This window comes from Callorhinus ursinus, unplaced genomic scaffold (assembly GCF_003265705.2).
Source record: "Callorhinus ursinus isolate GAN/ISIS: 27379988/994484 unplaced genomic scaffold, GSC_fseal_2.0 scaffold9, whole genome shotgun sequence".
In the NCBI taxonomy this organism is placed as follows: Eukaryota; Metazoa; Chordata; class Mammalia; order Carnivora; family Otariidae; genus Callorhinus; species Callorhinus ursinus.
The window spans coordinates 56091872-56105841 of NW_027397071.1; the positions used below are offsets into that span (position 1 = coordinate 56091872).

The following is a 13970-nucleotide window of genomic DNA, read 5'->3' on the forward strand; positions in this document are numbered from 1 at the left end:
TCATGGGGCCAGACAGTGCTGCTGGTTTCCTTCGCAGGCAAAGCATCAATAGATGTCACTTTCCACAAGGTCTTTGCAGAGTTCTTTCAAATGGCCAAAATCCATATAATCATGGACCTTTAGAGTCTTGAGGACCATTCATTTACTTTCTATTCCATGCATGGTTTCCATCATAGCATCCCTGATAAAGGTATCAATCAGATTTACCTAGATTCTTCGATGCTGATGGGACACTCTATTTTCTGTTATGTTTTGAAAGACAAAGAGCACAGAAGCTGAAACAGATGTGTTAGGACCTATCTCCATTAACCACAAAACAGGAGTCCAGAGCAGACCACTACCATCTTTGTCCCAAAGATATTTATGGAATATCCACTAACCTCTGATACTTTTCTCATTTTACATGTCAACATGGGTGAAGGGAACTGGCAGAGAAAACACAGCATAACCTGGTGAGCAACAGCCAAGGGAGTGGAGCGGAAGGCCCAGCGGGTAGGTACTGAGGACATAATGAGACGTATGAGGAGAGAGGGAGGAAGTCAGAATTATTCCCAGATTGTGATTCTGGACAAAGGCAGCTGGGATAAAAGGGAAGGAAGCCTGGACTATAACTCAAAATAACTCATGTATTTTTCATTTACTAATGATAGAGGTTTACAGCCTCATTTCCTTCATCTGTAGAAGTAAGGAAACCTCTCCTCTTGCACAGATCTTTGGAAGATTAAGTAAGAAGATACATAAAACAGCCAAAGGCATGAAAAGATGCTCAACATCACTCATCATCAGGGAAATGCAAATCAAAACCACAGTGAGATATCACTTCACACCTGTTAGGACATCTATTATCAAAAAGATAAGTGACCACAAATGCAGGTGAGGGTGTGGAATGAAGGGAACCCCTGTGTGCTGTTGGTGGGAATGTAAACTCATACAGCCACCACGGAAAACAGAATGGAGGCGCCGCAAGAAATTAAAAATAGAACTACCTATATATCCAGCAATCTGACTTTTGTGAATACATGCAAAGGAAATGAAATCATTATTTAGAAAATATATCTATACTCCCATGTTCACAGCAGCATTATTCAGATTAGCCAAAATATGGAAACAATGTAAGTCAACAGATGAATGGATAAAGAAAATGTGGTACAGATATCCAAAGGAATATTATCCAGCCTTTAAAAAGGAGATCCTGTCATTTGTGACAACATAGATGAACCTGGAAGACATCATGATAAGTGAAATAAGGCAGACAGGGGCGCCTGGGTGGCTCAGTCGTTAAGCATCTGCCTTCAGCTCAGGTCATGATCTCAGGGTCCTGGGATCGAGTCCCACATCGGGCTCCCTGCTAGGCGGGAAGCCTGCTTCTCCCTCTCCCCCTCCCGTTGCTTGTGTTCCTGCTCTCACTGGGTGTCTCTATCAAATAAATAAATAAAATCTTTTGAAAAAAGAAAGAAAGAAGGCAGACATAGACAAATACTGCATGGTGGAGCCAAAAAAAAAAAAAAAAAATCAACATCATAGAAACTGAGAGCAGAAAAGTGATTACCAGAGGTGAGGGTGGGAGAAATAGGAGAAGGTGTTGAAAGAGTACAGATTTTAGTTATAAGATGAATAAGTTCTGATGTATAACATGGGGATTGTAGTTGACAGCACTGTATCATGTAATTGAAACTTGCTAAAAGAATAAAACTTAAATGTTCTCACCAAAACAAGGCAAATAGGCAAAAACAGTATGGAGGTTCCTCAAAAAATAGAGTTATGCCACATGATCCAGCAATTCCACAACTCAGTATCTATACAAAGAAAATGAAAATACTAACTAAAAAAGATAGAGGCACCCTTATGTCTTTTTGATAATGGCCATTCTGACAGCTGTAAGGTGATATCTCACTGTGGTTTTGATTTGCATTTCCCTAATAATTAGTGATGTCAAGCATCTTTTCATGTGCCTGTTGGTCATCTCTACATCTTCTCTAGAAAAATGTCTTCATATTTTCTGCCCACTTTTTAATTGGATTTTTTATTTTCTTGTTCTTAAGTGGCATCAGTTTTTTATATACTTTGGGTATGAACCCCTTATCAGATATATCATTTGCAAATATTTTCTCCCATTTAGTAGGTTACCTTTTCATTTTGTTGATGGTTTCTTCACTGAGATGAAGCTTTATAGGTTGGCCAAGTCCCAATTGTTTTTTGTATTTGTTTCCCTTGCCTTTGGAGGCAGATCCAAAAATATTGCCAAGACCAGTTGCTAGGAGTCTTATGGTTCAGGGCTTACATTCAAGTCTTTAAACCATTTGAGTTGATTTTTGTATATAGTATAAAACAATGGTCCAGTTTTCCCAACAGTGTTTATTAAAGAGAATTCTCTTTCTCCATTGGTTATTCTTGCCTCTTCCGCTGTAAATTAATTGCCCATATATGTGTGGGTTTATTTCTGGGCTTTCTATTCTGTTCCATTGATCAGTGTGTCTGTTTTTATGCCAATACCGTACTGTTTTTATTACTATAGTTTTGTAATATAGTTTGAAACCAGGGAGTGTGATGTCTCCAGCTTTGTTCTTTCTCAAGAATGTTTTGACTATTCAAGGTCTTTTGTGGTTCTGCACAATTTTTAGAATCATTTGTTCTAGTTCTCTGAAAAATATGTTGTTGGAATTTTGATAGGGATGGCATTGTATCTGTAGGTAGTATGGACATTTTAACAATATTCTTCCAATCTGTGAGCACAGACTATCTTTCCATTTATTTGTATCTTCTTCAATTTCTTTCATCAATGTCCTACCATTTCAGAGACTTTTATAAGACCATACACTGAAAACTGTAAGACATCCTTTTATTTTTGATGTGTGGTTTCATGCTGCCTTTGAGGGAGAAGCATTTTAGCTAAAGGATACATGAGAAGAAAACAGCCTTGTGCATCCTCTGGGGTGAACCCAGAGAGGATCTGAGGCAAACCCAAGGACAAAAGATTCTTCCAGAGCAAACCAACCAGTGTATTCACTTAAATCGTTCTACACCAAGCCCGTCTCTTTGAGGACATGAACATACACCACACAGGGTCTTTCTTAGGAACAAGCATTTTATAGAATATAAATATTATTATTTGACATGGATCAAAGATACACAGAAAAAGACCGTAACAAAGAGGAAAGAGAGAGAGACAGAGAAAGAAAGGTGCCCAAAGAGGAAGAGAGATGGAGGATGACAGACAAAGAAGAAACTAGACAAATATCAAATATGGAGAGAAGGGTGTGCATGATTCTATTTGTCAAAGGGAAAGAAGGTAGATATTTTTGTTCTTTGTAGGTTAATATGTAAATGGAATTCTGATTTATTAGCGGTCTCCAGCAGATGAGGTGATGATTAGCACATTTCCATATTTATAGAAAAGCAACACTAACTTTCCGGATTTATAGAAAATCAGCTCTTCACAAATAGCAAATTGTGCTATTATCGACATATGGTTTTCTATAAACAGAGCTGAGGTAATTATCCCTGGGACAATTTGTTGGTGGGCTCCTTTTGAATATTAACCACATTGGAAGCCCATTTCTGCCTCACAGATTTTAAAGAGGAGGGGCCATGAGACACCCCAGACAATTAATTAGTAATCCAACACCAAAGACAGAGCCCAAATGAAAGGCTCTACCCAGGACCACATGGTGGAGAGACCATAGGTCCAGGGCTCTGACGCCAGCTTCCTGCAGCTCTGGGCAAAGTAATTAACCTCCCTGAGGAGCCTCAGCATTTATGGGCTAAAACTGGGATAATACCAACCTCCAAGTGTTGTCAAGAAAACAAAATGAGAATGTGCGCAACAGCACCTGTAAACTAGTAGGTCCTCAACAAATGTTAACCATGTTTCCTTCCTTCCTTACATTTTTGAATGATTCTTTAAAAACCCACTTGAATTAAGGTTTTCAAACTCCTTTTTTATATTGACCTGTCATAAACTGTTTGTTTTGTATCATGACTCCATACGTGTATAACTGGAAAAAATTTCTTGAAGCAATAACTTCTATTCACTACCTGTAGTCCTCTATGATATTCTCTAGTCTCTCCTTTGTTGTTGTTGTTGTTTAAGATGTTGTTTGTGATCCATACATTGATTTTAAAAGACCTACTATTAGGAAGGAAGTACTCTGCTGCAGGAGGGTGGGGACCATATTTCGATTTGCTTACCATTGTATCTCTAGCACAAATACATAATAGAGAGTCAAGAGATATTTGAATTATAAAAGAATGAATACATGGATAGATGGATGAATTAATGAATGACCCTAATCAGGAATCTAAATTAATGCCCCCTTTCAAACTCCATGTCTTGTTTTATACATTCACTATGTACTTAATGCTGTGCTGAGTGCTAAAGAGATAAAGAAGTGTTGGACATAATTCTTGCTTTCAAAGATCTCGCTATCTAGATGAGAAAAATATTACAATTTGGAAAATTATCTTTTGAAGATTAAAGAGTGTGGAATTTACATGAATGTGCTGAAGGAAAGAAACGGACGCGTGGGTGTAGTCAGGGAAACTTCCTGAAACTGGGAAGTTTAATTTAGCTTTGAAGGATGGTTAGATTTCTCAGCCTTCTACTCACTCATTGACAAGGTCAGTCATTCTCAAACTGTCGTGAGCATCAGAATCACCTGGACGGCTGGTCAAGACACAGACCGCTGGGTCCTCTTACCAGTTTCTGATTTAGTAGGTTTGGGATGGGATCCTGAGAATTTACATTTCTAACAGGTTCCCAGGTGATACTGATGCTGCAGTTAAAATCCACACTTCGAGAATCACTGTTCTAACCATTCTGAGTGAGACCATGAAGGCTCTTGATGCCATGCTAAGGAGTTTAAGCATTCAGGATTTTAGACAAAGAAGTGATATCACTGTATCAGTAAAGCAGAAAGATCATTCTGGGAGCAGTTGTTGAGAATGGGTTGCAGAGGTGAGCCTTCCCCTAGATTTCGGAGCCAACGCAGTGATAAGTGACAGGTGGGAACCCAGCCTACCACTGTAGGAGGGAAGGTGGAGGAGAGGGGTGGAGTGGGGGCCGTTCCAGAGCCAGAACTGAAGGTTCTTTGAGATCTACAGAGTAAAGGAGGAGGAATCTTGGATGACTCCGGGTGTCTAGCATCACAGACTGATTATATGGCAGTTCCATTAACTAAGAATCTATAAGTTTTAACATTTTAAATAACAAAATCCCAAATATTGTTTATTATCAAAGAGGTAACTGTAGTGAAATAGAAGACATAGTTTGGGGGAGCCAGACAAGTCTGAGTTCAAATCCTGTTTGTGATGCTTCCTAGCACATCATTTCACCCTTCTGGACCTCAGTTCTCTGTAAATAATAATACTCTGAACTGCAGTGCTTACTACAACATATTTCTTGGTGCTCCTCCCCCTGTTCCGCCCCCAGTCCATTATCACCTGCACATGTCTCCCCACTCTAATTACAGCACTGCCCTATGCAACCTCCTACACAAGTATTAGGTATGTTACCTTACACGGTTGTCCCCCATGAGATCACACATGGCTCATAGTCAGTGCTCAGAAAACTGCAAACCACATCCTGGCATATGCATCGGCTACTGTGTGCGTAAAGCTTCTGTCCTACTTACCAAGTGATTCCATTTTTTCTCTGTCAAGCACCAGGATATATTCATAAACGCCACCCATTGATCCAGACGTTATGTAATGAGTGCCATAGTCATTGATGAACTTGGCATACATGCCGTAATTGTACTGCTCTGGGAGCTCCATTAATGATTGCAGCATGCCTTCATCCAGCACAATATTGTCCCTCCTCATCTTAAAATGAGCAGTCTGCACCTTTGTGAAAATTCTCAGGAAGTTATATTCCTGCCAGCAACCACCACCATGGAATAAGGGAAGAGAAGAGAGAGAGTGCACATGTTACTACATGACATAATGTGAAAGGTAGTATTTAGTAGCTGTGGGAAATATATATATATATATATATATATTTACATGTAAACACATGAGCATTTGTATTATTTTATTTTACAGGCATAAGTGAAACACCAGTGTGTGCCTGGCTGCCTCTCTCATGCCTGCATCTCTGTTCCCACTGCCCCTGTTCAGGTCCTCTTCTCCTCGACTCTCATCTGGGTTGGTTCCTGCAATGTGCTTCATGGTGCTGCTCACTGTGTTCTGCCCCCAGTCCATTGTCACCTCCACTAATTGCTCTAATAACAACACTCCATGATGCAACCTCCTGCACAAGTATTCGGTATCCACTCACAATTATGCTTAGGAATATTTTTGATGACATGAAATGCCAACCTTACCTACTGATGTAACTTACTGAACAAGTATCTGTAAGAGCCTGTAGTCACTTGCATTATGCCAGGAGCAGAGGACATAATCTTGAATGAGATAGGCCCCTGCCATCATGGAGCTTATGTTCTAGTGGTAATCTTGTACTATTAAGGAAAAAAGGAAAGCAAGCTCCTGAGATAATAAAAAAGAGACAAAACTGGAATAATTTTGGATTGGTTCAAGAGGAATGGGATTGGGGTGCATGGGTGGCTTAGTCTCTTAAGCATTCGACTCTTGGTTTTGGCTCAGGTCATGGTCTCAGGGTTGTGAGATCGAGCCCCACATCGGGCTCCATGCTGGACGTGGAGCCCACTTAGGATTCTCTCTCTTTCCCTCTGCCCCTTCCTTGCTCGGGCTCTCTTGAGCTCTCCCTCTCTCTCAAAAAAAAAAAAAAAAAATTAAGAGGAAGAGGATTGTGTATGGGCATTACTTCCAAGTAAACCTTGATCCAAAGTGATAGTGAAATTTTGAAAAGACCATCTGCTTCAAGAAAAGTCCACATGACCATGTAATAGCCAGATCTCAGAACAATTCTTTCCCTTTAGAGCAATAGCTAACTTGATGGCAAATCTCCAGAATGGAAATTTATATTTGTTGAATAAGTTAATTTTCATAACTGTATTTTCATCATCCAGAATAATTTTTGGGGCCCCAGCTAAACCCACAGTGCTGGCATCAATATTGTTGAGGCATTTTGGTAAATTCTGAAACAATTCAGTAAATATTTCTCTGGGCCCCTGGCGATTTCTCCATCTTCATCACTCCCTACGTTCTCTTCCCACCCTGTGCGTCAGCTGGTTGAAGGCCTTGCAGTCCCAACGTAGTGTGAGGCCACCTGTCATCCCCAGGACTTTACATACTGCTGTTTCCCAGGCCTAGAATACCCTTGGCTGACTCCCACCTCCCTTCATCGGGACAACCTGTACTAGTCTTTAGAACACAGTTTAGGTGGATGTCCCTTCCTCAAGGAAGCATTGCCTGGTTGCTCAGGTTAATAGGAAGTTAGTGATGAGTGTTTGATGAATCAATGAATGATTGACAGAGCATACCAGTCCTCCAATCTTTTCCGAAAAGCAAGGCTTGCTTTGAAATTCTTCCCAACCTACAGGGTTTACAGGGCCTGGCTTTCTCTTTAAGACATTACTATTCTAAGTATTTCCCTGTTTGCTCCAGGTAACCATGAAAAAGAATGGGGTGAGGCGATAAGAGTTCTACTATTATCATTCAATTTTACTCCCTTTGTGATGATTCTGTGTGCAAAAGCGTAATAAGAAAAACAAACATGATTACCACTGATCAGACATTTCCAATTACACAAGCAAATGCAGGTTCAATTACTACTGTACTTTTTAATGCAATTAAGGTAATGCATGTTCAGTTTAAGATTATGGAATACTGTTTGACACAGGCATTATGCTTTAATACCTTCTTATTATACTTGTTTAACTCATTCAAGAACGAAGAGTCTCGTGACCCAGATACACCCACGTCCAGTGTTACAGGGCTGCGTATGGGGCCCACACCAACAGTTACTCCGGCTGACACAGACTTGTCATTTTTTACTTTAGAAAGAAGGTCACGTGCATCATCGTACAACTCTGAGGAGAGTCTAGTATCTGCCAGGGCCTGAAAAGAAGCAAACAGATGTTAGCTTTGTGCACACAGAGTTATATTCCAATTTGTGCTTAATATTTAAATCTTTGCTCTGTAAAATATCACAAAGCAGATTCTTATCAATAATTATTTTAAAAGGCTACTCCAGGCTCACTCACTAAAATACCGAAAATACAGCAGTTAGTTTAATTGTTGCTTAATGGCAGTGCTAAAATATTTATTTAAATACACACACTCATGATTCTGATAAAATGCTGTATTGTTCCGAGTACAGATTTTTTTTCCAGCTGACTTATCCTTCCTGTAGAGAAGGTCACCCTTCTCTGCAATGGAGACATCCAGAAAGCCACGCCCGGGTGTGGATCTGGGAGGAAAGGGGCAAGGAAGCCGAACAGGTAGTGGGAGCTCTAGGCAGAGGTATGCTCTCGTGCTGCCCACAAATGCAGGGTTATTTCATTCCAGGCACATGGTAGCATTGCATGTCTCTGCCAGCTTGAATGGAGGCGTGGTCTTGTGCCTGGTCTGAGCTGAGAGAACAAGGCTTAAGAGCACACGAGTGGTTCACTCGGCAATCACGAGAGCATGTGTTGAGATGGAGACTCCATTCGTTTGGGTCCCAAGTGTCTGTGATGATGAGTGCTCCTTCCACCTTGGGATGGATGCATAGCTTAGGGCATTGTTGCTTTAAAGTACTGAGATTTCATAATCCTTTGTTGCCACAGCATAGCCTAGTCTATCTTGCTGGACACGTAAGCGCCAGACCATCCTCAAGGTTAGGGAAATGGCATTGTCTGTGTCTTCCAGCTCGGCTTACCAGAGGCTGATAGCAGCGGTGGAAGCTGGGCGGGGAGAGGGGGGGAAACCATAAGCCTGGCCTTGTCCTATTGTCAGTATTTTTCTCTTGAGAAAGTTGAGGGAGGGGGGATGTGACTAATAATTGTTCAGAATCCTTGGATCCTGCCATCTGTCTGTAAAGATAGAATGCATATGGCTATATGGATATAATGTGTGTAATTGTTTTCCCTTCTAAAGGACATAGAGCCGGGGCTCCATTGAGCTAGATCTGGATTTGAATCTTGTCTCTGCCACCTACTGCAGTAGACCTTTGGGCCTGACACTTTATCCCTCAGAGTCTCTCGGTCTTTTTCCTATCTAAAATGGGGCAGTGATAATATCTACCTCATTGTGTTGTTGTGAGGATCAAATGAGAGGATTTGTGTAGAAGTATGCAATCTGGTGCACGGTGAGCATCTGGTGAAGCTGTCAGTGTGGACATCTCACCCAGAGTGGGGGAGGGTTACAGAAAGGAGTGGTCGGGAGTAGGCTCTGGAGCTGGTCATGAGCCATGGGAGGCTCCGAGTGCCCAGGAGAGCACAGAATTTTAGAGATGGAGAGAATTTAGGGATCCACAGCATTTTGCAAGCGCTTCTCAACAGCAGAACCCTTTCTGTAAACAAAATCCCATATGGAAAACCAAGATAGGAAGGTTATCAGAGAAAAGACAAATAAGGAAAGTTATCAGAGAAAAGACAAACACCATGTGATTTCGCTCATAATGTGGAATTTAAGAAACAAAACAAATGCACAGAGGAAGAAAGAGACAAACCAAAAAAGATTCTTAAATACGGAGAACAAGCAGGTGGTTGCCAGAGGGGGTGGGGGAGGATGGGTGAAACAGGTGATGAGAATTAAGAGGACACTTACGATGCGCAAGGGGTGTTGTGCGGAGGTGTTTTGTGCACCTGAAACTAATGTAACACTGCGCCAACTAGACTGGAACTTTGAAACACAGCAAGAAAGGAGATGATCAGTAGGCAGCTGCTCTCGGTGAAACAGGGGCCTTGGGCTCAGAAAACTGCCCAGCTACCTCCTCTCCTAACCCCCAATTTACATGCTGGGAAGCTGGGCCCAGGGAGGGGCAGGGAGCTGCTCAAGGTCTCAAATACTTAGAGTCTAACACAGCACGACTTGAACTAGGTCTTCTGACTAGCAGCCCAGAGAACTGGACCTCGAATCTGTTTTCACTGATTATGGAATGGAGCCAAGATGTGGCAGGTGGATGGTCACACTCTGTTGGCCTCTCGTTGGCCCTGCCCTTGCCTGTCAGTGCCCTTCAGCACCAAGCATGTATAGGGGCAGATGTAAAGGGACCTTCAGCCACTGGCAAGCCCTCCAGGAAATAGAATCTTCCAAAGTTAGGAGTCCATCTCCAGGAACAGGCCTCTCTCCCTCCCCACCCCCACCCTACAGTGGCCTGTGAGCACCCTGTGCAGACTTACCTCAAAGTGGTACTTGAGGAAGTTGTAGGGTTTCCGGAAGTACTTCTCATCCTCTCCGTGGTAGAGATGCTCACAGGCGGGGTCATAGCGAAGCTCCCTCCATTCCCCGTTGTATACCATCTCACACTGGCCCCCATAATACCTGGCATCGTACACACTCTGAGTTTCTTCCTGGGTCAGGATATTGTACCTAAATCAAAAAGGCAGGCACCTTCTGGGAGAGAGCACTGGAAAGGCAAAAATAGCATCCTCTGGAAGATGTTATTGTTGGGCCGAGCAGCAGCTTCTAGAACTATGTTCTGTGAACCTCTAGGGTTCCTCAAAGTACCTGAAACTCCACTTTGGATAACACTGGAAACCTGAGTGGGCTCAGCCAGGCCCCCAGGTTCCCCTTGACAGCTCCATCAGCACCTAGAACGGTGCTTCCATAGAGAAGGCACTCCTTAAAATTTGTTGTGTGAGTTACAAAGAATATGCACAATTATCAAAACTCCAAGCACAGAGCCCATTTCCCAGCTCTGCCACACCTAGCTGTGTGACCTTGGGGAAATCATTTAACTTCTCTGTGCCTCAGTTTAGTCATTTGTGAAAAGCAGTTAATACTACTGCCCTCAGAGAGCGAAATGCCTTACAACATGGAAAGGAACCAGAAAGTACTTAGCATATATTAAGTACTGAATAAACATTACTGTTGTTGTTTTTGTTTGTACTGTTTCAGAAAAAGGCTCTGCGGGTAAAAAATAGATTGGACATATTGACTCTCAGTGCTAAGCTGAGACTCTAATCCTCAGAAAGGCCATTATCTCCAAGGAGGCATGGAATGTCAGAGGGTGCAATTTGGAAATCATGGAGACTCCTGTTTAATTTCTAGCTCTGTCACATACTAGCTGTGTGAATCTGGACATATTCTAGATGCGTTCTGAAGCTCGTTTTCCTCATTTGAAGAATGGACATAATAAAACTACTTCTCATGGTTTTTGTGACATCTAAATGAGAGTATTAAAGTAAAATGGAAGTAAAGTTGTAGCACATATTAGGCACTCCAAAAATGATACCTCCTCTCCTCTAGCCCAGTACCCTTCCAGAAATACTTTCCCTTGCTTCCCCCTCTGGGGCATATCTCATCTATCTGCCCAGGAACTGCATTTTAGGCTATAGATGGGTGAACTATATTTAAGCACAGTGTTACACAGGTGAAATACAGCTTTAATTTTCTAAAAAAGAGAAGGTTAAATAAAAGCATTTTGATTTGGCTAAGAGATCCAAGGACTAACAATCAAAGGCTCTTATGGTATAGATAATAAAATGATTGCTTGTCTCTGCCTCTCAAACTCCTATTCAGCCTTTAAAACCCAACTCAGACATTGCCCCCTCTATCTGACCTTCTTTGATTATCCTGGACAGATAGTTGTTCCTTCCTCTGTATTCACATGGCATTCAGTGATTACCCTTGGCATAGCATTTGTCATATTTGCTCATTCCCTCCATGAAAAGGCACAAAGGCAGAAGATGAGCAGGGGGTTAACTATGAATAAAACCTGCCTTGAAGGAATAAATGGATAATTATAGAGTACCTGGCATATAGTAGAAATTCAAGGTATGTTACCTTCCTTCTTCACCTCTTCTCTCCATCTCTTTCTTCATATTAATGGAAGTGATGTAGTAATAGCTATCGTGAATTGAATACACACTCTACCAGACATTTAGCATACATTAACTTTCAACCCCATGACAATCTTGCAAGTGCAGAAATTGAAGCTCAGAAAAATTAGGTAATTTGCCTATAGTCACAGCTAACTTTTTTTGACACCAAAATCTGGGTTCCTTCCCTTTACTTTGCCCCTTACCTTTCTGTCTTTTTGCCCATTGAACATGTTTCTGCCTTTGGCTTATCAATATAGGCTCTCTGGTGGGCCAGACAAAAACTCAAAGGAATAATTAGTTCTAAGATTATACTGTAACCTCTAAGCATAAAAGGTTACTAAGCCTATGTATCTTTAGAAAAGCTGATTGCAGAAGGCCCAGTGAAAGTGAAAAGATATAGAGAAATTCCACTTTTTGGAAATCTATGCAGAAATACATGTACAAAGATAATGTGCAAGGATGTTCGTTGTAGCATTGTTTATAAAAGGAAAAAAATGGGAACAATCTAATTATCTTTCAATAGGAAGTAGTCAAATAAATTTTCATGTAGTTTGCTATGGGAGAAGAGTCAGCAACATTTTTTTTTATAAAGGGCCAGATATTAAATATGTTAGGCTTTACAGGCCATAGGTATTGGTTGCAAATACTCAACTCCCATCACTGCGGGGTGAAAGCTGCATCCCAATAAAACTTTAATTACAAAAACAGGCAACAGACTGAATTTGACCTTTAGGCCATAGTTTGCTGACCCCTGTTATAGAACACCATGTTGCTTAGAAAAAGAATAGAAAATATGGGGGGAAATCTTCAAAATATATTATTAAGTAAAAAAAAAAGCAAGTTAGACACAATATGTGTAGTACAATCACATTTATGTAAAATATATCTGTCATGCACAACACATATAGGCATATCTTCCATACAGTGTATATTGTCAGTGCATTGTTTACATGATCTGAAAGTCCTACACCAAACTGTTGACAGGGGTCAGTTCCAGGGAGGGAAGTGAGAGGGGGTGACTGGATAGAGTGCAGGTTGAGGAGGGCGAAGGAAGGCTTTTGGTTTTTACCTCAAACAGGTATTACTTCTATAGCAATAAATAAAAATTTAAAAACTAGAACATGCTTAAATTAAAAAAAATAAAAAAGACACCAGGAAAAAGACTTCTGAGATCTTGAGCAGAATGAAAAACCATCGAAGTGTCAGCTATTGGGAGTGGAGGTGGGGCCAACCTGCTGTCCAGTTTGGGCAAAGCACACTCAGGAAATATATTTAAATGCTCCTTGGAATCACATGAGAGCAAGGTCATGGTCTGTGATCTTTTTGCCAGTAAGGAGGAAATTCTTTTTCTCAAGTTAACACCTCACTATTTCATGCTTCTACTCTGTTTATCCCACAGTCACTTTCAAAGTCAAAAAAATCCCCTTTTATTAGTATTAGGGGCTGAATTGTGTCCCCCTAAACATTTAGATGTTGAAGTCCTGGACCCCAAAACCTCAGAATTTGACTGTATTTTGGTGAGAGGGTCTTTATGTGGGTAATTGAGTTAAAATGGGGCCATTAGAGTGGGCCCTAACCCAATATGACTGGTGTCCTCATAAGAAGAGATTAGGAGTGCCTGGTTGGCTCAGTGAGTTAAGCAGCTGACTCTGGATTTTGGTTGAGGTCATGACCTTGGGGTCCTGGGATTGAGCCCCCATGTTGGGCTCCACCCTCAACAGGGAGTCTGCTTAAGGATTCTCCATCTTCTTCTGCCCTCTCTGTGCTCACACGCTCGCTCGCTCGCTCGCTCTCTAAAATTAAAAAACCTTAAGAAGAAGAAGAAGAGGAGGAGGAGGAGGAGGGGTGCGTGGGTGGTTTATTTGGTTAAGCATCCCCCCGCGCTCTCTCTCTCTCTAAAATAAATCAATCTTGAAGGAGGAGGAGGAGGAGGAAAAGGGTGCTTGGGTGGCTCAGTCGGTTAAGCATCTGACTCTTGATTTCAGCTCAGGTTTTGATTTCAGGGTCATGATGAGAAGGAGCCCCACACGGGGCTCCGTGCTCAGAGAGGAATATGCTTGAGACTCTCTCTCTCTCTCTCTC

At 41.5% G+C, this 13970-nt stretch overlaps 1 protein-coding gene across 2 annotated transcripts in view; it reads right to left on the reverse strand.

Annotated features, from left to right (window-relative positions):
- The window catches only part of C8A (complement C8 alpha chain), a 68764-nt gene that overhangs the window by 31809 nt on the left and 22985 nt on the right, over positions 1-13970 (reverse strand). For both annotated transcript variants that reach the window (XM_073896676.1, XM_073896675.1), the window contains exons 5-7: positions 10245-10434; positions 7777-7977; positions 5631-5871 (exon numbers count right to left, since the gene is read on the reverse strand). In XM_073896676.1, coding sequence (XP_073752777.1) covers positions 5631-5871; positions 7777-7977; positions 10245-10434 — 632 coding nt within the window. The remainder of the gene's footprint in view (positions 1-5630; positions 5872-7776; positions 7978-10244; positions 10435-13970) is intronic.